This window comes from Cnephaeus nilssonii, assembly GCF_951640355.1.
Source record: "Cnephaeus nilssonii genome assembly, chromosome: 9".
Taxonomy (NCBI): Eukaryota; Metazoa; Chordata; class Mammalia; order Chiroptera; family Vespertilionidae; genus Cnephaeus; species Cnephaeus nilssonii.
In genome coordinates, this window is record NC_137080.1 from 3,391,115 (window position 1) to 3,415,645 (window position 24,531).

Sequence of the window (24,531 nt, forward strand, 5' to 3'; positions counted from 1 at the left end):
GTGCCATGAGATGGAAAAGGTTGAATGTCACTACTCTATGGGAACACAATTGTGAGTGTCTGGCCCTCCCTTGTCTTCTAAAAATATCACACCATGTTATCAAATATCACATCTTTTTCTTTTTCTTTTTTAAATATACTTCTATTGATTTCAGAGAGGAAGGGAGAGGGACAGGGAGACAGAAACATCAATGATGAGAGCGAATCACTGATTGGGTGTCTCCTTCACGTCCCCCTCTGGTGATCGAGCCCGCAATCTGGACATGTGCCCTGACTGGGATTCGAACTGTGACCTCCTGGTTAATAGGTGGACACACAACCACTGAGCCAAACCAGCCGGGCAAATATCACACCTTTTAAATTCTTTTGACGTGGTTCCTTAAATCTATCATATGTTCCTACACCATACATTATGTTTATTGTCGTGATGATTTCTAAAACCAGGGAAATGAGTTAGAATGTCCACAGCTTCAACATGGATTTGCTGCCTCAAACACCAAGTCATTTCCTTGGACCTGCACGCACCATCCCTCGGTTTTCAAGTCAGAGGGATGAGGTAGCACAGAGCAGACCTCTAAGTCACATCTGTTCTACATCATCTCTTGCCAATCACTGCTGCCCCTCACCCTGCCACCTAGCTCTCATTCAGCAGTCTTCCTGCTCAGAGCGTGAGTTGCAGACAACAGAAGTGTCCCTCTCTAGTCTTCTGTCATGCAGAAATGTCATCTACAACAGGACCTCCCTGCTTCTCTCCTGACTGTTCACACCCCTACATATGACAACGCTAGTTAATCAATGGATGGGCCCTCCATATCTAGTCACCCTCATTTTAGTCTAAATGTTCAAGTAAATAATTGTAATAGTCTTTTTTTTTTTTGGGGGGGGGGGTCAATATTGTGATCAATATCCTCCTTTACTGAACATGAAATGTTTTTCTTTACTCTTCCTTCCTTTTGCTGTTTTTGGTGAGTTTCAAGAGAAGGGTAATGCAGTAAACATAATCTGACACCAATCCAAAGGCCATTCATTCTCTCCTTCCTTCCTAATAAAAACACTGGTTTTGTTTGGGCTTCCCCAGTTCTGAAAACATGCCCCTGCACTTACCATCTAGCACACTCTGGGGCACAATTTTAAAAACATGGTAATTGCTAGTTCTTCATCTGTGAGATGATGGAGAGAAACTAAGGGAAATTATGCCTTACACAGATAATTAGTAGCAAAGCTCAAACTAAATCCTAGGCAAAGCAAAGCACATTTTCTCTTTTTCAACCTCTGTTTAGTCATCCACAGAGAGAAAAATTAGTTTGTTTATGGCTTTATACCATAAATTTTCAATGATCAAGACTTTTCCGACATAAGAAATATATATTACTTTAAAACACAGCCACATTTTAGACATACTGGTCTTTTATGTATTCTCCCAAATAATCAGGAAATAATTTTAAAATCAAATTATTTCTCATAATACGGCAGATGTGGGAAGTGCGCTTCCCAGTCACGTCTTCTTTCACTCCTTCTGCTCGAGAGGCTGGCGGCTCCGTGTGTGAAAACCCGGCCTGCACTGCAGGGACGAGGCTCTGTATCCAGCCTGGCCAGCCGGACGCAGCGGCAGCTGCTGGGCAGGGCTTCCAGGAGCATCCTGCTCTGGACTGAGCTGCGAGCACACTTTCCCTTCCACCCTGCTCTTCTCTCCCAGCCTAGAAAAGGGGGTGGTAGCTGGGCGTGCTAAGCCATCCTGAGGTAGCATAGTGAGGTGTCAAGCAAGGATGAAAGCGTTGCAAAAACAATATACCTACCAGTGAAGTTGTCTTCTATATTATTTCATCAACCTGCCACATTATGCAATCACCTGTGTCTCTCTCTCTCTATTGAATCTAACATGTATTTACTGCACATTAAGACTCTACCAGACATTACAGAAGACAAAAGAACTTCAAGGCATAGCCCGTGGCTTGTAAAGCTTTCAGTCTAATTAGGGGAACCTGAGAACAGAGACTTGCTATGTCATGATGTATTAAGTAGTACAGTTGTAATTATAACTGCTGAGAGTTCAAAGAAGGTTTAGATAAAGCACACTAAAGGTTAAAACTGTCAAATAAGCTTTCTAGAAAAAAATAAAACTTGAAATAAGTCTCAGAGAAGGGACGTTTGGAGCAGGAAGAAATAACCCAAGTAAAAGTCTAGTGGTTAGAAAGCACGGTACGTACGATGCAGTGAGGAGACTGGGGCTCTTTTTGGAAAGAAATACAAGTAAGTCTGCTCACATTGTTTGTAATCCGTGCACGTGCCAGGTTCCTCACTTAACTCCTGACTCCTCTTTAAGACTCGGCTGCCTCACTTAAGACGCTCCTGGAAGTGCCCGTCCAGTGTGGGTGTCCCATCCGTAACCTTCCTGGCGTCTCAGCACGAGGCTATCTCAGCACTTCCTGCTCAGGGAGGAATGTCAATTTTGCCCAGTTCTTCAGACTGAGTTTCGTAGGCCTCGTTACTGTATGCCCAGAGCCAGGCAAGATCCCTTGTGCATCTGAGGTATTATAGATAGAGCTGATGACAGATGGCTCAATAAAATGCAACCAGACTATGATTCTATTTCGGGCCATTCTGCTATAGAGCCACAATGAAACAGTGAACGAGCATAGGCTATAAAACAATCGGTTAAAAAGTAGCCCTCACACACACAGCCGGACAGACCTGGGGGACAGTCCCCCGCGCCTCACCATCAGCATCTCCTGCAGGTCCTCCTCGAAGGCGTCCATGTTGCAGTCAGCCTTCTCCAGGCCGCGCCGGACGCCGTGCAGCATGAACTGGTAGTACTGCTTCATCAGAAGGCCGCCCTTCAGCACCTCCTTACACTCTCGGACTAGCTGTGGGGACAGTCGCAGATTCCGTCATCTCACACATCCTGACCAGGCTAGGTATCGCTTTTCACAGTTCCCACTTAAATCCTCAAAAAACTCCAACCCCTCCCCGCCCCCCAACCAAAGGAATCCTTACCTCCGAAAAACCGAAGATATTTTCCAGATTCTTACATAATACCTTAGTCTCAATTGGATGAGAACAAAGTAGTAAAAATAAAGTATGGGTGCAGAGCGAAAATCTCACATAAACAAAAACTGATTTGCTAAAATATATCCTCCGACAAAGAAATTTACATAGAAAATAAAATTCATAGAAAGATATAGTTTTCTACTTCTTTACATTATAAGACACAGTATAGAAGAGAAAAATCTCATCCCTTTTAATCATAATAAAGATTCAAATGTTCTTACCACACAGCTTGGGGGCCTTTGTAATAACTTAGCATAATTTACCTACAGGGATTTCTGGCTTTCACCATCAAAAAACTATAATAATCACACAAACAAATCCAAGATTAACCTGAGGAAATTAGATGTTTACATGTAGCTTAAAAGGAATGAAAAAAATAAATTTAAAAAACTTAAAATATCTAATTTAAAGACTGATATTAATAGGATATAGGTCATATCATCATCCTACTTTTATATCCTTTTAGACAAGGAAGTGAATAATAGGAAGGCTGACCCACAATCCTATATTTGAGGACTGCATGTAAAGAACATTTCAATTACCCTAAAAAGAGCAGCTTTGAAAACACTAATACTCATTTTTTCACTATTTGCAACAATTATGGAAAAAAATCCTCAAAATAAAAATTATAAGCCTGTGGAGTAATATAATAATTGCTAGATATTTCTAAACAGTCTTTGAAACAAACCTGTTTAATACTCAAGAGAGACGGTTCTCCCGCAGGTCTCTGCTCCAATCTCAACTTCAGGCATTCGTGGATGACATTCAGGAGGACTCGACAGAGGACCAGGAAGGCAGGTTCAAAGGAGGGTAAGTCCATGGCCTCGAGCTCCGCCCAGGACACGGCGCTGCACTTCTGCTCGGAAGAAGCAGGCGATCGGGACAACTGCACATAATCGGAGCCCCACATGGGATCTGGAAACTCAGAAAACTGTACCAAAAGTCAACAAAGGTGAAAGAGCACACATGAGGGTGTAGTTATAAACTATTATTCTCTATAATTTGCTGACAAATCTACAAAAATCATCATTTTACAGGAAAAGTTATCTTTAGAATAATTTAACATTTCAACTTAAATGTTTTCTGAAACAAAAAATTCTAAAAGTATTAGAAAACCATAACAAGAACTAAAAGCAAATTGCAATCTTTTTGTCAAAAAAATAAAATAGAAATATAATCAAGTTCATCTTTTTGATCATGTTTTTTTTATTAAAATGGTCGGAACACTTTTATTTAAGGTTATATATAGTATTACCCACAACTATCTCTACACTGAGAAAAACCAGAAAATTATTAACATTCATGCTAATTAGACCAGACGTCCTTCTGGACGATCTTCCGGACGAAGCCGGGGCTGCAAGGGAAGCCCGGGTCCCGGGTGCCTGCCAGCAGCCAGAGGGAAGCCGGTGCCAGCAGCCAGGAGAAGGAAGGCCTACTCTTGCACAAACTTCGTGCATCAGGCCTCTAGTGTAAACATAAAAACCAGTGCATTCAACACATCCTTTTTTCCATTTTTCCTCCTGAGCTATACTGAATGACACTGATAGAAAAATCGGGAAAAATTCATGAAATTGACCTGGCTAGTCTCATTCAAATATCTGTTATTTGATGTTTCCTGGGACCCCTAATGTTGCTCACCATTGTATTTCCCCCATAAAACATGGGGTTTGGAGCTTCCCCCTGTTCTTAAACCTCTGGCAACATCATGCTGACCAATCATATTCAAAGACCTTGCCTTCTCCTTTTGAGAACACTGAAACCATCAAAATTTGAAAAATCTCAACTTTTCTTCAACTTAAAACTTCACCAATAGGTATTCTGTCTCTAATTGTTCCATGCAGTGCTTTAAATATTTTTTACTTAGGGGCCAGCATTTAAAAATTGGGAGATTTTACATGAAAATCTGGATCTTTCTGCTGTTTGACATACTGGGAGGTCTGTCCACACGGGGCCCACATTGCCCACATGACAGCACCTGGCGGGCTCAGTTTACCACAGTGCCGGTTGCTTCTCGCTCTTCACAGGCACCTGCCCTCATTCTCCTGCACGCGCCACATTCCAGGCCAGGCCTGTATGCGGGAAGCCGCCCATTGCCTTCACTAGCAGAGAGGTGTGGACAAGGAGCCCGGAAGGCTGGTGACCCTTGAGCTCTGGCAAAGGTCAGGGCTGTACACCCACTGTTTAGTCCAGACAATGGCAGCTGAAGCAACTTCCCTACCAGCCAGTCATGTAAATCCTTACTGATAAGATAGTCTGCCTGTTACTGGAAATTGCCTGCCTAAGGGCTATAGGTGTACCCCAAATTGAATAAAAGGATGGCAAGACCTGAGCCCAAGCAGAGTCCTTCCTCTTAAGTTGGGCTCCCGCCTGGCCCCCCAATATTTCCAAATTATTATTTCTTGTCTCGTCTCTTTCATTTGCACGCGGCCTCTCTTCCAGAGCCCGAACCCTGAACCACGTGGGACGTGGGACATTCACACCTGTAGACGTTGCAGTTGGTGCAGTGGCCCCTGCTGCAGGAGACAGGATATGTACTGGCTAAGCACATGGCCTTGCAGCCAGTTCTGGGATCACATCCTGCTCCAGCACTCACTGCAGGCAACCTGGACCCTCCACATGGGACGTATTCAATGACCACTCACCACTGGTCTTGCGCTGCTGCTGTTGTCATGGACCCAGTTCTCTGCTACAAACTGGAGCACTACTTCCTACTTGCCCACACATGAGTATGCTTCTTTTAAGAAAAACAAAACCCATAGGCAATGAGCAAGCAGGTGCTTGTTAGCTTGCCACCTCAATTAAAAAGTTCATGTAACTTCACTAATGAAATCAGACAGGTGAAGCTTGGAGCAAATAAAAGTGACCTATAAAAACTGTATGAATGAACACTGATGGTGAGAGCGGCGGTGGTGAGTACTGTCGCCTCCTTACCGCTCCCAGTGGGCTGACTCGCAGCTGCACTGGTTGGTCTGGCTGCGTAGGCAGATTAAAAAGGCCAGTGCTCCTTTGCCCAGCCAGTGTAGCTCAGTGGTTGAGCATCGACCTATGAACCAGGAGGTCAGGGTTCTATTCCCAGTCAGGGCACATGCCCAGGTTGCAAGCTCAATCCCCAGTGTGGGGTTTGCAGGAAGCAGCCTATCAATGATTCTCTCTCATCACTGATGTTTCTCTCTTTCTCTCTGAAATCAATAAAAATATATTTAATTAAAAAAATGCCAGTGCTCCTGCCCTGTCTGGGAGACTCAGAATTGCCTACAACCAAGAAGGACCGGTGTGTGTCTCTGTCAGAGCTCTCCAAGAGATAAGCATGGGCAGTCAGGTCTGGAAACCATGAGCAGAGCTTCAAGTCTGGTATCCCCAAGTCCTAGGTTTGAATCTCTCTAGCAATCTATAGCTTCTGTGATTTGGGCCAAGTCATTTACTCTTCGTATATGTAAAGTATAGAAATAAAAATGCCACTTCATTCAGCTAGTGTGTCTAGCACATGGTAAGGCTCACTAAAATGGTAGTTTATTATAGATGCATAGCCTTGTTTCTATAGCCTTTGTCCACTCTGAATATAAAAGGCAACCTCTTCACAAAAAATTAGCATAACTATTATTAGATCCTAAGACAAATGACATTTCATTGGCCACTAAACTTACAATTCTATATATATAAAAGCCTAAGCGACCGTTACGACCGGACAACCAGTCGCTATGACACGCGCACTGACCACCAGTAGTATGTCAGTGTGGTGGTCAGTGTGCTCCCACAGCCAACCTCCCACAGCCAGCCAACCTCCTGCGGCCCCTCCCCCGAGCCAGCCTGCCCCAATCGGGCTGGCAGCCAACCTCCCACTGACATTTCTCCCCCTCCCCCCCCACCCGCAGACCTGATCACCAGCCAGACCTAGGGTCCCCAACATGTGCATGAATTCGTGCACCAGGCCTCTAGTAATTATATACTCAGTTCTCATTCAAAAGAAAGTAATTAATGGAGTTACCAAAATTCCTCCTAGAATTTGAGGTAATATGCATGGAAATCTACAAAGTCAGACAGCTAATTTTTTTGTATATTACATTAAAATATGTTTTCATTCTATCTTTCTCTTCTTCTGAAAATATGTACATTTCATAAGTAAATAAAAAAGGAATTAGCACAGTTTAAGCATATCACAATCTATGGCTCATAGGGTTTTTAACGTTTTAAATGTATAAAACCCACAGTCTGCACAACACAAAGAGTGAACTTCATACAGTTGGAAAATTTAAAATCAACTGGGAAATCCCAGGACAGAGTGAAAATGAGATAAATGAATCTAACTACACTATAAATGTATGATATAACCTTACGGAACAGGGTAAAGGAAAAAGGTGCTAACCTAACTAACTTTGGAACACTGTGTTCTGTAGGCTAAAGACAAAAGAATGGAATTATACACTGTACTCTAGTTGATAACTTTATTCCTCACAGGGTACTAGTGAGCAATTCTGAAACTAATTTACACCCTTAAAACACACAATTATTTGGTAATTAAAGGTTAAATACATATTTTAAAAAAATATAAAATAGTCTAGCCCATACTAACTTAAGAGTTAGCTTCAAGGGAGGAAAAATTGTAACAAAACTTAAGAAATAATAGTTTATATTTTACTTCTATAGCATTTTACTATTTATGTAAATGTTTTTTTAAGCCTCACAACAACCCTGTGAGGTAGGTAGGAAGGTATTATACCCATTTTACAGACGTGAAGACCTAGGGTCAGAAAGATTAAGTCATTTACAAAGTTATGTGGCGAGAAAGAGCCACATCAAGGAATAGAATCCAGTTATTTGACTTCAAAACTGTGCATCTTTCCCCAACATACTTAGTAAAAAGATAAAGCAAAACAATCCCAGATGGGAGTGTACATGTATTCATGTACTATACCTCCCCTTACAGAATTATGTCTCTGAAATGGGAATAAAAATAAAGTCTTACTTTCCTACTAAGTTAATTATTTCAGAGCCTTGTCTTTTATTAATCTGGATTAATCTCCAATACAGCAAAGTTTCTACTTTAGCTCGCGGTTACTCTTTCATTATCTGACAAACAGTGTTTTATAAACCAAAATTTAAAACAACAGGTGCTTCTGTAAAGCAAACTGTACAGATAATTTTAATTAACAAATCTTTAATCACTCATTAAGCTTTGAATTTGTATGTTTCTTTTCTTCTACAACAAGGATAAGCTATTCATTTAAATCTCACTTGGTCAAACCAAAGAAACACAACTTCGATGGAAATCCAAAACGACGGCTACCTACTACTGTCTGTTTTCAACATAAATTCTAACATAAAATGCAATGATATCTTGTTCCAACATAACTAAGGATGCAAAGCACTCCTGTTAGTAGCAATGGTTCATTGCTACAGAGGGTCTGGGGGAGAGAGACAATGTGGGTGACAGCACGTAAAGCAGTTTATGAAGCCTGGACACACCTCCCCGAGCCCTCACCATCACACCACCTGCCCCTCTCCTACAAGCACTGAATGAGAGATGCGGTAATACTGTCAGAGTCTTTTCATTCATATTACTTCAACCCTAGTGCTTCACAATAAAAATTAATCATCAACCCTGTCTTGCCCACATGTGTCCTCATTGGAATTGAACGATTCCAGCCAAAAACCTAGACCAAAGAAAGTTCTTCCCCATCTGGAACATGTGACAAATCCTTATTACAGGTCTAGTTTTGCTCTACTGACTTTAAAACCTGCACTATAATATGCCCTAGCCCAGGGGTCCTCAAACTTTTTAAACAGGGGGCCAGTTCACTGTCCCTCAGACCGTTGGAGGGCCAGACTATAGTTTAAAAAAAACTATGAACAAATTCCTATGCACACTGCACATATCTTATTTTGAAGTAAAAAAACGAAACGGCAAAAACACCCGCATGTGGCCCGCGGGCTGTAGTTTGAGGACGCCTGCCCTAGCTGGTTTGGCTCAGTGGATAGAGCATCGGCCTGCGGACTGAAGGGTCCCGGGTTCGATTCCGGTAAAGAGCACATATCTGGGTTGCAGGCTTCTTCCCAGCCCAAGCCCTGGTCGGGGCGCGTGCAGGAGGCAACCAATCGATGTTTCTCTCACATCGGTATTTCTCCTGTCTTTCCCCCTCTTCCACTTTCTCTAAAAATCAATGGAAAAATATCCCCGGGTGAGGATTAAAAAAAAAAAACAAAACAAGAAGAAACCTGCACTATAATAAAATCTTATTATAAAATAGTTATTCACAGGGAGAAAAACAACCCTCACTTGCTCTAAAAAAAGATGTACATAAAACATCATTTAGAGTTAAAATACTATTCAAAGCAAATCACAATATAGATTCATTTTTAAGATTTCTAATCAAAATGATACTCAAAGTAAACTAACCTCAGAGAGCTACAAAGTATCGACTCATTTTGCAAACATCCTGCTATATTATGTGAATGCTTCACCACTCTTCCTAGGGGTCATGACGTGAACATCAGTTTAAAAATAAATTATTTTTTCGGGTTATGTAATAAACTGAAGTTTTTTTAAAAGGTTATTCATATGCATATAGCTACTAAAATTTGGAACCACAACCTCACACAGATAGAAGGAATCTCATAGGTCTGGGCCCTTTTGCTTTCAGCCAAATGAACACGCACACTCACCACAGAAAAATCGCTTGCGCTCTTTTACAATCAAGAACCACCCAACAGTGTGGCCCTTTTGTTTACCACCCTCAGCAGTAAAGAATCTGAGATACCAAGCTGTCAAAACTAAACGTGCACAAACCCAATTTCAACCACTGCCTCTAATAGGCATACTTACCTCTCACAAAAACTTCACCAACTGAAGCACGTATTTGACAATAACTAAGACTTCCCTTAGACCTGCATCACCTATGCGAAACCTCACCAAGCAGTGTACTCTTTCTCCTTTGATCATTCTCACAGTTCTCTACAATTCACATCTCTTTAACATCCAGTGACCAAAACTGGACATGCTACTCAAAAAAGGAGAAAGCTATTGCAAAGAATAGAGAAAAAACTATATCCATGACCTTGGATGCCATATTCATTTAAAAATATTTTAGTACCATGTTGACTTTTTACTGACTCATATTCGGCTTGTGGTCACCCATGACTGTGCTTTCCTCCCTCTCTATTTGTACCTAGCCTGTCCTTCTCCAGCCTATATTTACATGGTTGCATTTTTCCCTCCACACACCACCGTATACTGAATTCACTAAATTTTGTACGGTTTTCATAGATCCATTTCCCCATTTATCATAGTACTTTATAGAAATGCTTAAATCTGTAATTTATGATAACTACCACTTATGCCTTAAAAATATCACGACTAGGAAAGTACGTAATAGTCAACCCAACAAACACTGTAATTTACAACTAGCAATGGCCCTGAAGAGAAGACCACTAATGCCTGCTGGAAACCTACCTCCACTGGACCGTCACTCTTGACCAGTGCGACCCGTGCCCTTTGCAAGGAGCCATCCATCAGCTTGTGAAGCCTTAAGATTAACTTTCTTAACCCCATCTGCTTCAGTGCCTTGTCCACAAACGGTCTATAAATAGAAGTCAGACAATGCCGGCTGCAGCCGGCCTCGGTGCTGCAGTCTGGCGTTCCCCAGCCAACAGAGTCCTCCTCCGATTCCAGCCTCTCCAGCCTCTTGGCGGTGCAATCCTGCGATTGGAAGCTGAAGGTGCTGTCGATGGGCTGCCTGGTTGTTGGCGCCCTTGGATTAGAGATCTGTTCTTCACTCTCATCCGAGCTACTTTCCAGCTCCTTCAATTCTCCTTCTGTGTCATCTCCCTCATCTTCTGGCTCATTGCCTTTGGACGATCTCGGGGAAGAGATTTCAAACACTGGCCAGCCAATGTCTGATAAGTTCTGGATGCCCAAAACAGTGCCCATAATCCTTAATTTCTGATTTAAGTCTTTCGTGATGTTTAACCACAAGCAGAGTGCCTGCACCCTGTCCTGGAAGTCCTTTGCAGCATATTTTTCATAGTCCTTCTGAAGAGCCTGCAACGATGGATAAAGTGCTTCTATGTACTCTAGCAGCTCCATTATCCGCTTTACCTGCTCAAATGACACCCTCTGGCGTTGGAGATGCTCATGATATGTGGGATAACCCACAATCCTCGTGCCATGAGGGGCTGTGCACTGTCCTTCTCCCGGGGTACCATTGAAACTAGCTCCATTTCTAACAAAGGCAACGCTCCCATAATTGACTTTGAAAGTAAGGATTTCGTTGATAATATCTGGTATGGCTTGACGGGCTGTATATAAAAAGAGGTCCTGGTCGTTAATGGTCCGTCCCGCATGCCAGGCTTGTAGCTCTAACCAGATGAGCTCATTCGATCGGTTGAATGAGAAAGCAGATGTATTTTCCTGTCCTCTTTGCTCCCTGTCCTTCTTCTTTGAGACTGAGGTAAGCTTTAGCAGAAGTCGTAAAGTTTCAAAAAACTTCAAGCGATCTGCTGGACAGTCGGTCCTGGAAGTCTGGCGTGCAGTTCTCGCGATAGGCATAGGCACAGACACCGGAAGCTTGGCGTTGCTACAGCCGAGACTGAGGTAAGGCTTATTGAGATCCACATCTGGAATCGGTTTTTTGGGCAAAGACCCACTCACTGAGTCCAACATGAAGGAGCACTGCACATTTTTCTTATGATCGCGCTCTGTCGTCCTAATTGCCGCTCGGATCTTTTTTTCCCCGATTTTTCCAGTGTCTTTATGTGGAGGCTGGTTCAATGCATTTGTTTTTTCTATTAAAAAAATAAACAACATTGTATTATTCTAAATATGAAGCTACTCTCAATACTTTCAGTAAAACTGATCTTCACATGCACTTATATTTTCAGGCTATTAGAGAAAAAAAATCATACCATACGCTGAAAATTAAAAGAATCAAAATATATATCACATTTCTCTCAGTTTCTCAATCTATGAAATGGGGAAATTGTGTTCGCAACTCCTGTTCTAAAATAGCATGAACCAACGCGTGAAGAAAAAGTAGATGTGCTATTGCCATCTTCTCACTTTACCAGCGCAAAGCAAATATGTATTAATTCTGATTCATTAGATGCTGCTTCAATGATACTATTTGAGATAAGGAATTTCTCTAGGCATTTGAAAATTTTCTTTTGAGAAAATGGATAAAGATTAATTTTAAAGATGAGAAACTGCAATAGAAAGCTATTCATTTCCAAAGGAAATAAGGACAGTTTAACATCCTATGGCAAATAACGTTTTAAAGAAAGTAAAACATCATCTTTCCTAAGGGAAAGAAAGACAAGTTACACTTAGGAATTCTACCTTGGATATGATTTACTCAAGCAAATCAATACAATCAAGCCCATTTCTCTCGCCCTCCTTCTTTCTCGAGGAGGGGCTGTGACAGGGAAGTTCTCCCCTGTGAGGAGGCTGTGGCAGACTGCGAGAGGGGCGTCTGGCCGAGGAGAGAGGAAGAACACTGAAGGAAGAGCAATGGGAATGGGTCTGGTCCCAGCAGGGAGAACATGCGACGGGGAAACTTCTCGGATGAGATAGAAAATGAAATCCGTCTTGTGCAGTAACAGGTGGGTGAGTTCCAGGAGGCTACACAATCCGTTTCAGGACCAGTGGTTCGCTGAAATTAACAGGGAATTCTAACGTCCTCGGCTGCAGTGACCTGAGGCTCCGGGTGAGAAGTAGGGCTCAAGGAAGCAGCAGGCCGACATGATTTGATCATGTGCCTCAGGAAAGAAGGGCCAGGAGGAAGGAAGAAATGAAAACAGAACACTCGGCTTCCAGGAGAAAGGCAGGCACAGGACCTGTCCATGGTATGAGGTGTGGTGTACCAGCCGGGCGCGGCCAGGAATCCTGGGGAAGAAAGCCTGGCTCTGTCCCTCCCAGTGGCCCACTACGCCTGTCATGCCTGCAAGACAGAATCCAGGTCCTTCAGCCTGTGAGGGTCAGAGGACAAGGAAGGCCATCTATCCCATTCGCGCGAAGCCACCCTGCACGAGTATGTGGATCCATCCACGCTTGGCCTCTTCCTCAACCTTTGTATTCCTTGTACTCAAAAAAATACAAATGACTTTAGCAATTACTCAGGAAAAACCTTTCGTCTCAGGAGACTTAGTTTCTCCCTTACTAACAAGGCAGCTAATGGTCAGGGCGCATATGGGAGACAACCGATCGATGTTTCTCTGTCACATCAATGTTTCTCTCCCTTTCTCTCTCTCCCCCTCTCTCTAAAATCAATAAAAACATATCCGCAGGTGAGGACTAACTAAAGCAGGTTATTTACACATAAGTAATATCTTAATCAATAAAGAAAATAAATAAAAAAGGCTATGTATGTTCCAGAAGGGCCACGCCCTCTCATGTGGATCTTCAAGTACAAGACTTACCTTTCAAATTGGAGCGACTGACAGGCCTCCCTACATTATTCCTCTGGTGTTTGGTTGACAGGCGTTTCATCTGCCGAGGTGTACTGGGGGGAGAGGCGCCATACAGGTTCTCGGTATTTGTTTCATCTGAAAGCTCCTCCCCGTCAGATTCCGAATTCTTGCTAGCTGAATCTCCCAGCGCGCACTCTGGCCTGTGAGAGACAATCAGCAGAGCCAACATTCAGGGCGCAGTGAGTGACTGTAAACGACTCAGACTTGCTTTTAAGAGCTCTTCGCTGCCGCCGCCACCGCCACCGCCGGAGGAGTCTCCTCAGCACTGTCTCACCCGCTGTGGAAGCTCAGAGAACTCCAAGGAAGCAAGGACTGACTGCGCTGCCCTGACCACATGGCGGAAACCATGGGCCGTTTCTGTTGTTTGTAGAACTCTTTGTAACATAAATAAGTTTAAAACTAAAACGGACAGATTCAGGAAGAACAGCACAGAACAAAGAGCACAGGCCCCGAGGCAGCCTCTTGTGGGACGCCTAGGCAAACACAGCACTGATCACACCCGCAGCCAACGTCCTGTGTTCCCCGATGTGCACCCTGCGCACGGGGCAGGCGCGGCGTGGGGGAGGAGGATGCTGTGGAAGAGGAAAAAGGCATTAGTTTGTCTTCACCTTCCAATGCAAGTCCCCTTTAACTTGTTCTCTGCAAACACTTCCTGCCAATCCTATGTCCCAGTCAATTTCTCAAATAATACTAAAGTTCTATTTTTGCAAAGCTAACAAAATAAAACCGAATGACATTAACTGAGAACAAATACAATTCCCAAACAGCAAACTACAAGGAATCAGTCATCAAGTTCCTTTCAAATATAGTATCATCAGTCTACACCACTCTGAATCTTCTTGATAAAATGTTTTATATTTTGTAACCATAACTCTCAACTATCCAAGATATCCAGTGTTTTTTTTTTCCTGGCAGTTTATATCCTGATATAAAATCAAATCTATATCAAAATCATGAGAAAAAAATAAAAACCACGCTTAAGTGTATGATACCATTATTATTGAACTGGACTGACAAAACTTCAGAAAATAAATTATCTTTCAACAATAAAAATGCTGCAGAATTATACAAATTTACCATACTGAAATCTGTTAAGAATCCCTTTCATGGGTCAAAACTTGATTTTTAATCAGGTAAGATTGCTCTAAACACTTTAGTATTAATACCACACATATGTGTACCCACAATAAGACATACAAGTGAAATACCCTGAAAGCTAACTAAAACAAACTAAACCATGAGAAAAGTTAGAAATAAGTTAAATGCATCTACTCCCCCAGGCTAACTTATTATTTAAGTCACACAAAAGACAATATAATACAGATTACCTTGAAATTCTCTATATCCATGGCTTCTACACTCACCACAATAGCGGACTCAGCTGATGAAAGGACATGCTATACTAAATACCAAGGTCGCTAACTTCCTCCCCATTGGTTCCCAGCACAGGTTTTGGAATGATTAATAGCAAAGACTTTGTGGTGTGAGGGACTTAGGTCAAACCCTGCCTGTCTGGCTTACTAGCTGTGTGGGCTTTGGTCAAATTATTTAAAATCTCCATATTGCACATTTACAACATAAGAATAAATACTTAGACTCCAGACCAGAAAGATTAAAACCAATAATGCACACTGAATTATAGGAGTAATAATAGATGAGGCTTCACTAAATGATTGATACTACTCATATTACAGGCCTTAGAAATCACTGCACTCACTCACCACCCACTGAGAGAACCAAGTTCTTTAAGCATCTGCTTCACATGAAGAGAGAAGTTTGCAGCCCTGGCTGGGAGTCCAATTGGTTGAAGGGTCATCCCATACACCAAAAGGTTGCATTCGATCCCCAGCTACAGCATGTGCAAGAGGCAACTCACATTGATTTTCCTCTCCCTCTCCCTCTCTCACCCCCCAGCCCCGTTCCTCTCTCTCTAAAATCAATAAACATATCCTCTCGTGAGGGGGAAAAAGGTAAAAAAAAGAAAAAGAAACAGACTCACAGATACAGAGAACAGGCTGACAGCTGTCAGAGAGGAAGGGGGATGGGGGCTGGGTAAAAAAGGTGAAGGGATTAAGCAAAAATAACAAACTCATAGACACAGAGACCAGGCTGGTGATGACTAGAAGAAAAGGGGGGTGGGGGGAGGTGAAAGAGGATAAAGGGGGGATAAATGGTGATGGAAGGAGACTTGAGATAGTGAACACATAATAAGATAGAGGGGATGTATTATAGAATTGTACACCTGAAATCTATATAATTTTATTAACCAGTGTCATCCCAATAAATACAATAAATATATATTTTTAATTTAATAAAATTTTAGGTCTTTCCTTTTATTTTCAAAGAAATGATATTTAATAGGAACAAAATAAATTTGGTGCAAAGTTACAAAAAAAGAATTGCATGGAAGTGACGATGAATGCAGTAATAAAAATACATTAAAATAGATAAAGTATAATACATTTCATCCTTCCTTATTTATTATGCATCACAGAAAAGAAGGTAGGAAAAACTGCCATGTGGTACTTTAGGACAGCATTACACAAAGGTGAGGCTACATATTTAAGACTTTCTTAGGATTTACTTAACTCAGTCAAGATGGTATTCACCCTTGTTGGAAATATTAGTTTACATTCCATTGAAGTAACTTAGTAACTTAATTACATGTCAGAACAAAGACCAACATTACTTAAAGGAATTTTAAAAAAGAAAAGGCTAGCACCCTATAAATTAAATTCACAAAGTCTGACATCCTATCAAAAATTACCAAAGAAACAGGAAGATAATGGCCCAAACCAGGAGAAAAACCCAAAGAAATATACCAGGAATGACTCAAGTGGAAACTATAGACATGAAAAATATACCTGAAATAAAAAAATAAAAAAACACGCTGTATGGGATTAAAACTGATTAGACACAGCAGGAAAAAAGACCAGTAAACTTGAAGACATAGCAACAGAAACTATCTAAAACAAATCAGATAAAAAGATTAAGATGGAAAAGAACAGAGCATCAGTAATGAAACCATTAAGCTCACAGATCCAAGAAGCTCAACAAACTCCAAGCAGAACTATAAAAAACTACTAGTTTTTTATTATGCACACCATAATCAAATAGCTGAAAACCAGTGGAGAAAAGAAAAAAAATCCTAAAAACAGCCAGAGAAACACAACATAGTCTGGGAGTCTTAGCTAAGAAATAATACATAATGAGAAGTGGGAGGGAAAAATCAAGCAAAAGTTTATTCTTTCTTCTTTTAAAAAAACAAAACCATTTACACACAAAATCTAGGAAAATAAATACTACTGGTAAGTTCAAAAGAACTTGCATCATTTCAATTAACTAACCAAAAGCATCCAAAACCTCATTTTGTATTAACTCATGTGAGATGAGCTAATGTGGTCAGTTGACTGGTTCAGAATGTTTCCATGGATACCAATTATTTTGAATGAGGAAAGTGGTACATGGTCTACACATCAGTTAGATGTAACATTTGCCTTACTTCTGTTTAAAAACATCCCAATGTGAACTGTCTTTCTGGTACCAAACTTCTGACGGTCACATAAAACAATATTTCACTCTTCTAACATAAAACTTTGCTAAAGAATTATTCACTTGACATAAATCTAAGAAAAGTATGTCTTGAACTTAACCCAAGGGGGTTTGGTGTAGTTTTCAAATTTTAAAAAAAAAGTGTGGTGACAAGACAAAAATTCAAGTTACGTGGGGTTAAATAGTTCTGCTCTGACACAGCAGGTAAACCGCATGGCGACTGAAATAGATCGTCTATAAAATGAAGTTGAATTAGCTGGGTTTGAAAATATCTGTGGTTTTGCAAAAGCCCTTAAAATTAACTTCATTAAAAGCTCTTTAGCAAAGTCCTTACAAATAAAATATTTTATCCACTTATGAAGTACAGTGCAGTACAGTACTCACCTGGGTAGGATTCTCTCTGCACTGCCACCTCCCCATTAACCTAGGCTCTAGTAAGCAATCCTTAAAGGGAGACTTCTGCTCTGGGGGGAGACAAAAGGAGAGGAAGGGAGGTAGAAGGGGTGGAGTTTCAAGGTTTCCTTTTTAAGAACTTGGATAGTTTGCCTGGCCTGCAATATAAATCAAGGGGGGCTCAGCTAACATTGAGGTTGCACGGTTGGTTCGTAGTGTATAGGTGCCAATTAATTAATAAGCTAGCTGATCTTCACATCAGCCTTATGTTGAACAGTTATCAGTTAACCTCCAAGTGAGCTGCTGTCAAACCTTAAGCTTCTCCAACATTCTCTGTTAATCTTGCGCATTGATTCAAAGTGTAGGGTCTTTACAAACCTACCTAGTGAGTCTTGTTATTTTTCAGGATAGACAGACACTCAGACTTAGTGTTCTTGTTTTTTTACTAAAGTTCATCTTTTTTTAAAAAATGTGTTTTTATTGAAATTTTTTTAGAGAGAGGAAGGGGGTTGGGGGGGGGAGAGAGAGAGAGAGAAGAGAGAGAGAGAGAGAGAGAGAGAGAGAGAGAGAGAGAGAGAGAAACATCGATTTGAGAAGCATTAATCAGCTGCATCCCGTACACACCCCAACCAGGGATCAAATCCATAACCTGGGTATGGAACCAAAGACCTTTCGGTGCATGGGACAACACTCAACCAACTGAGCCACACCAGCCAGGGCTAAAATTCATCTTTTTTAAAAACAAAGGTAGATATTCTTTTAAAGGATTTCCTATGAAAAGGAACAAGAAAGGATCCCAAATAGACGGGAAGTTCCATGTCACTGTTTCTCCTGTGACTAAAACAGTGCCTGGTGCAGATTATGTGCCCAATAACTACCTGCTGAGTAAATTAACTTGAGAGGTAAATAATTTATCTTACTTAGGCTTAATCATTGCCTAAGTTCTATTAAAATACAATTGCACTTAATTATTTAAAGAATGTAAGCCTTAATATTTAAAGGCTATAAGAATAAAAGATTGTTTTTTTTTCCTGACAATGTTAAGTGATACTGCAACCCTAGGTGCCAACTGACCAAAACAATAGCAATGGGGTATGGAATAAAGAATGAAGATTTTGGAATCAGATTAACATGGGTTGAAACCCCTATATTCCCATGCTTATTAGTAAGAATTCAAGTTTTAATCAAACTATTACAAGTTTGCTTGTAAACACTTTCATTTATTAGAAGCTTCCTTATCAAATGTCACAAGAATTTATAGTGAGTTCATTTAAAAAATAGGCTTTCTAGTATTCACACCTTTTGTTTAATCACCTGCTCTTGAATCCAGGTTGACCCTGTGACGGCTTTAACCAATGGAACGTAGCAGAACTGACTCTGGGTCAGTTCTGGGCCTGAGCCTTGTGAAGGCCACCTTCGTAGGCAGAGGAAACTGGCCACCATGTCAGAAGTCCAACCACCCTGAGGCTGCCATGGTCTTCAAAGCCAACCCGCCCGGTGGAGAGGCCGCATGAAGGACAGCCCAGCTAACCCAAGCCCCAGTGAGCTCCCAGCTGACAGCCACCACCTACTCGCTAGCTTGCGAGTGAGACTATTTTGGACCTCCCAGCTGTCCCAGAGCCCAAGCCAAAACCATGAGAAGCAGAAGAACCACTCAATATCATAACAGATAATACATGGTTTTTATTTTAAGCCACTAAGCTTGGGTATGGTTTGTTAATTTATAATAGACTAGAGGCCCAGTGCACGAAATTCCTGCATGGGTAGGGTCCCTAGCGGCTACCGGCCAAGGACACCTCCCTTCCCCCCGGCTGCCTGCCACTGCTGCCGCCGCCACCAGCCCCGCCCCCTGGTCGAACTCTCGGTCGATGGGGACAATTTGCATATTAGGCTTTTATTATATAGGATAACCAACACACATACAAACGTAAACATTTTATTTTCACCTTAAGCCCACGAGTGGGTTTAAATCCATCACTACTTTGATGAGGGCCACAGCCTTGCCTTAAATGAGTCCCTGAAACAAGTCACAAGTCAACTGTGAGTCAACCGAAGAGTAGCATCTGCAATGTCCACTCTCTATTTCTTTAAAATAGAACAAGAATGTAAAGACTTTTGTGACGCAATTTTTTAGAATTTTTATGGTTTTTCTTCCTAAACTTTAACAGTTCTCTCCTATCCCTAACTTGATAGCAATTTTCTTTTTGTGATCTATCTTTAGACGTTCCAAAGCATTCCAAATTAGTTTATGTAGAAACTACAAGTCTCTTTAGAATTCATTTTCCATTTATAGTTTACTCAATTATGCAATTACAACTGAAATGTATAAGAAACCTAAATAGACATAGGGACAAACCAGGGACTCTTGATAAACATAGAGCTCAATTGGTGGGAACAGAAAATCACAGGCATTCTAGAGGCAGACTGTTGGTCAGAAGCACTCAAGAAGTTGTGATCAGCTGGATGGTGTACAGAAGTAGACAGGGCTGGGTCTTGGAAGGGGGTAGGTAGATGAATGGAATAAGGCCTGCCTGACCTAGGCCTTCTGGTGGAACTCATTTATTTTGCTCACAAAATATACTTTTTTCAGTCCTGAATTAAGAAGAACAAAAGGAATACATAAAGATAGAAAACTAATAAATAAAGAAAAATTACCCCAGATGGAAAAATTTTGCTCACCATTAGAAATAGAATTGCAAGCTATTTATAAAATATTTACAGATAAAGGCTTTCAGAAAATAAACGTAAAACCATATATAAATGTAACAAAATACTTTCAAGACTTCATTTTATTTTTCACTTTTGGTTAACCAAAAGACTACCCAAAAAGAACTAAAACAAAAAGAAAGAGAGGGAGAAATGCTCTGGAAATTTAAATACCTGAGTCATGCTACAGAAGAAAGACGTATTATTTCCGTTATCTCTGCAATCTTGCTGCAAACAGTTGAGGACTTAAAAACAAGAGGACAAAAAATAAGACTTTTTCAGGTGTGCTTTATTTTTTTTACTAGGTCCTACACCTCCAAAAAACTGTGTGAGATATCTATACTATGTTCAAACCTTTGCAAGTCAATACTAGATGGCATGTGTAACAGATTCCAGGAGATAATCAAGACGGAATGAACAACCTTCCTAGATGCACCTGGTGGTACAGGTGAAGTGATGCAGGGAGCACAGGTGAGAGGCTGTCCTTTCAATGCAAGAAGTGAAAATAAACACCCGTTTGGTCTCATTGTGGATGCAATTTTGAAATCAAATGCCAACAACAAAAAATACTTTAAAAATAAGCAACATAACATAAAAGTGATGATTCATTCAAAAGGTTGTTTGAGGCTTATCTAAAGAGAACTATGGGTCTAAGGTAGGAAAATTTGAATTATGGAAACACAAAGAGTCTTATATTATGCCAAGTGCATACAAAACCTTAAAGTTTAAAGAGAAACAAGAAAAATGTGTAAAACTTTAGAGGTAGTAAAAAAGAATTATGATCTCCCTTTACCTACTCTTCTTATGAATGAGAATATTTTTTAATTCCCTTATCCTATATAATAAAAGGCTAATATGCACATCAACTGAACAGTGGAACAACCAGTCGCTATGACGCGCACTGACCACCAAGGGGCAGACGCTCAACGCAGGAGCTGCCCCCTGGTGGTCAGTGCGCTCCCACGGGGGAGCGCTGCTCAGCCAGAAGCCCTGAGCCGGGCTCATGGCTGGCGAGCGCAGCGGCGGTGGCGGGAGCCTCTCCTGCCTCTGCAGCAGCACTAAGGATGTCCGACTGCCAGACTGCAAGAGGCTGCAGGCCAGGCTGAGGGACCCCCCGAGTGCACAAATTTTGTGCACTGGGCCTCTAGTTCTAGTTATAATTTATTTGTGGAAAAATCACTTTAGATCATGAATTACTTTCCTGTCATTCTTAGAAATCAAGGAACTGAAGAGCTACTTTGTAACAAACACATGAGTTGTTTTACTCTCCTTAGCTCATGTTATCTTTTTCCTAATTTGGATTTTAAAATGAGTATTAACTGCCAGGTACCTGAATGGGTTAGAGCAGATACTCCAAGGTTGAGAGTTTGATCTCCCTCAGGGCACAAACAAGAATCAACCAATGAATGCATAAATAAGAGGAACAAATCGATGTCTCTGTCTCTCTTTCTTTCTCCCTTCTCCACCCCCTCAAATAAAAATAATATTTTTTTAAAGTGTTGCTCTGGCCAGTGTTACTCAGTGGTTGGAGCACTGGCCCACACACTTAAGGGTCATGGGTTCAATTCCTGGTCAAAGGCACGTACCTGGGTTGCAGTTTTGATTGCTATTCAATCAATATCTCTCTCTCACATTGATGTTCCTCTCTTCCTCCCTCCCTCCCTCTTGCCTTCTCTTCCTTTCTTCCACTCTCTTTTAAAAATCAAGGGAAAATATCCTTGGGTGAGGATAAACAAAAAATAATCTACATATATAAAAAGCGAGCGACTGGAACGCTGGAACGACCTGAACGACCGGTCGCTATGACACCCACTGCGGCCAGCCAACCAGCCCAATAGGGGTGGGGCCAGCCGGCCAGCCCGGCCCCAATCAGCCCCAATCAGGGCAGGCCAGCTGGACCCCACCCGTGCACGAATTCATGCACTGGGCCTCTAGTAAATAAATAAAATAGTTAACTATAAATATGCCCTATGACACACATATGCATTCAAAAGATGAACTCCACATTTTAGGAAGACAAATCTAGGAAATACAGCCTATGAGAATAAAAAGAAAAGTGGGAAAAGCAATTAGAGCAATTTGGACATTAAACCTCTCACTCCTGCTCTGACATTAGCACAGAAAGAGCTCATTTATCTGGGAACCAGATCTTGGTTTCCAATACCATGCTCCAATAAAAGAACCAGGACTCCCTGGAGAAATGGCTGATTGACTCCAGGACTGGGGCAAAAAGATGTAATATGAGCCTGGTGCCAGCAAATGAGGAAGTACTACACACACACACACACACACACACACACACACACACACACACCAATGGGAGCATGTTAGAAGGACAGAGGGGCAGAGTTCCTGCTGGCCAAAGCTCGAAACTATCTGAGCAACAAAATAAATGACACAGTACTGGATTATAACTATGAATCCATGAGTGCATCCTAATATATAAAAATCCTGGGTCCGTCACATCCACAACAACCAGAGGCTCAACCAACCGGAAGTCAGTCCTGCAGTCCTGTGGTGACCCAGCACTGACTGCTGTGGCTGCAGGCATGGTGACCCAGCACTGATTGCAGAGGGAGCTGTGAATCAGGCCTGGAGAGAGGCCTGAAGAGAGAAGCAGGGTCTGATCCATAGCCTCTGTGGCAGGTGTTGATCAGCACTTGCCTCTCTCTTTCTCTCTGAGCCTGGCCAGCAGCTGTGCCTCCATTTCTCTCTAGGCCCCCACCGGGGATGCTGATCAGCCCTGCCTTTCTGATCAGGCCCTGCTGATAGGCCCAGAGACACTGACTGGCATAGAAACTGACCAATCAGAACCAAATCTGGGTGAAGTGTGAGGAGCCAATGGCTGCCTAGGAGGCGGAGCTTTTGACACTGACTGGCATAGAAACCGACCAATTAGAACCAAATCTGGGTCAACTGTGAGGAGCCAATGGCTTCCTAGGAGGTGGGGCTTTTGATGCTGACAGGCATAGAAACTGACCAATCAGAACCAAATCTGGGTGACCTGTGAGGAGCCAATGGCTGCCTAGGAAGCAGAGTTTTTGACGCTCACTGGCATAGAAACCGACCAATCAGAATCAAATTGGCCAGCAGAGGAGGGCAGTTGCTGGCGAGATCAGCATGGCAGGGGAGGGCAACTGGGGGTGAGATCAGGCCGGCAGGGGAGGGCAATTGGGGATGAGATCAGGCCGGCAGGGAAGGGCAGTTGGGGGCGACCAGGCCGGCAGGGGAGCGGTTAGGGGGTGATCAGGCTGGCAGGCAGAAGCGGTTAGGGGCAATCAGGCAGGCAGGCAGTTAGGAGCCAGCAGTCCCGGATTGTGAGAGGGATGTCCGACTGCCGGTTTAGGCCCGATCCCTGGTATCGGGCCTACACCGGCAGTCGGACATCCCCCGAGGGGTCCCAGATTGGAGAGGGTGCAGGCTGAGCTGAGGGACACCCTCCCCCACCCAGTGCACGAATTTAGTGCACTGGGCCTCTAGTATTGATATAAACAGTTATTAAATAAATACATAAATGGGAGAAGAGACGAATCTCCTGTACAGAAAAAGCCTAGTGATTTATGTGATACTCCTCTCTTGAGGTGGCGGAGTTTAACTCCCCACCACTTACGTGTGAGCTGCACCTTTAGTGAGTTAGTTTCAAAGAGTAGGAGAAAAAAAGTGCCCCTCATACAATGACAAGGACACTTTACCTCTGTGATCGTCCTTCCAAAATCCATAAATCCAGTCAAACCATGATGCAAACAGCAGACAACCCAAACTAAGGAAGAGTCTACAAAATACCTAACTGGTTCTCTTTGAAACTGTTAAAGTCATAAAAAACAAAGTCTGAGCAACAGCCACAGGGCAGCTAAGGAGACATGGGGACTAAATGTAATATGGTGTCCTGGGTGGGATCTGGGAACAGGAAAAGAACACAGAAGAAATGACTAAAATCTGAATAGAGTTCAGAGGTTAGTAAGCAGTGAAGTATCAATGTTGCTTCATTAGCTGCGACAAATGTGCACAGTAATATTTAACAACAGGAGAGACTGGAAACAAGATACAGGGAAATTCTGTACTATTTTTGCAGCTCTCTCTAAATCTAAACTATTCTGAAAAAAAGTTTTACTTAAGAATTAATGGCACACATGACAATGTTGAATAAATCTGGTGTTACTCTACATTAATGTTACATAATTAATGTAACATTAATTATAAAATTAAGCAGTTCTTTATGAATACAATGGGTGACTGTGGTTTTAAAAGTTTTTTAAATGCAGGTGAGGAAATGCCATTTAAAATAGTGACTTCCAAAACTGGGATGCACACCAGATTTGTTTGTTTTTAAACAGCTGTATAATTTGTTCCACAGCAATGAGCAATTTTCATTGTA

At 41.9% G+C, this 24,531-nt stretch overlaps 1 protein-coding gene across 4 annotated transcripts in view; it reads right to left on the reverse strand.

Annotated features, from left to right (window-relative positions):
- Positions 1-24,531, reverse strand: part of MAP3K4 (mitogen-activated protein kinase kinase kinase 4) — a 78,610-nt gene that overhangs the window by 36,436 nt on the left and 17,643 nt on the right. For all 4 annotated transcript variants that reach the window (XM_079781247.1, XM_079781248.1, XM_079781246.1 and 1 more), the window contains exons 2-5: positions 13,455-13,645; positions 10,495-11,825; positions 3,736-3,978; positions 2,717-2,863 (exon numbers count right to left, since the gene is read on the reverse strand). In XM_079781247.1, coding sequence (XP_079637373.1) covers positions 2,717-2,863; positions 3,736-3,978; positions 10,495-11,825; positions 13,455-13,645 — 1,912 coding nt within the window. The remainder of the gene's footprint in view (positions 1-2,716; positions 2,864-3,735; positions 3,979-10,494; positions 11,826-13,454; positions 13,646-24,531) is intronic.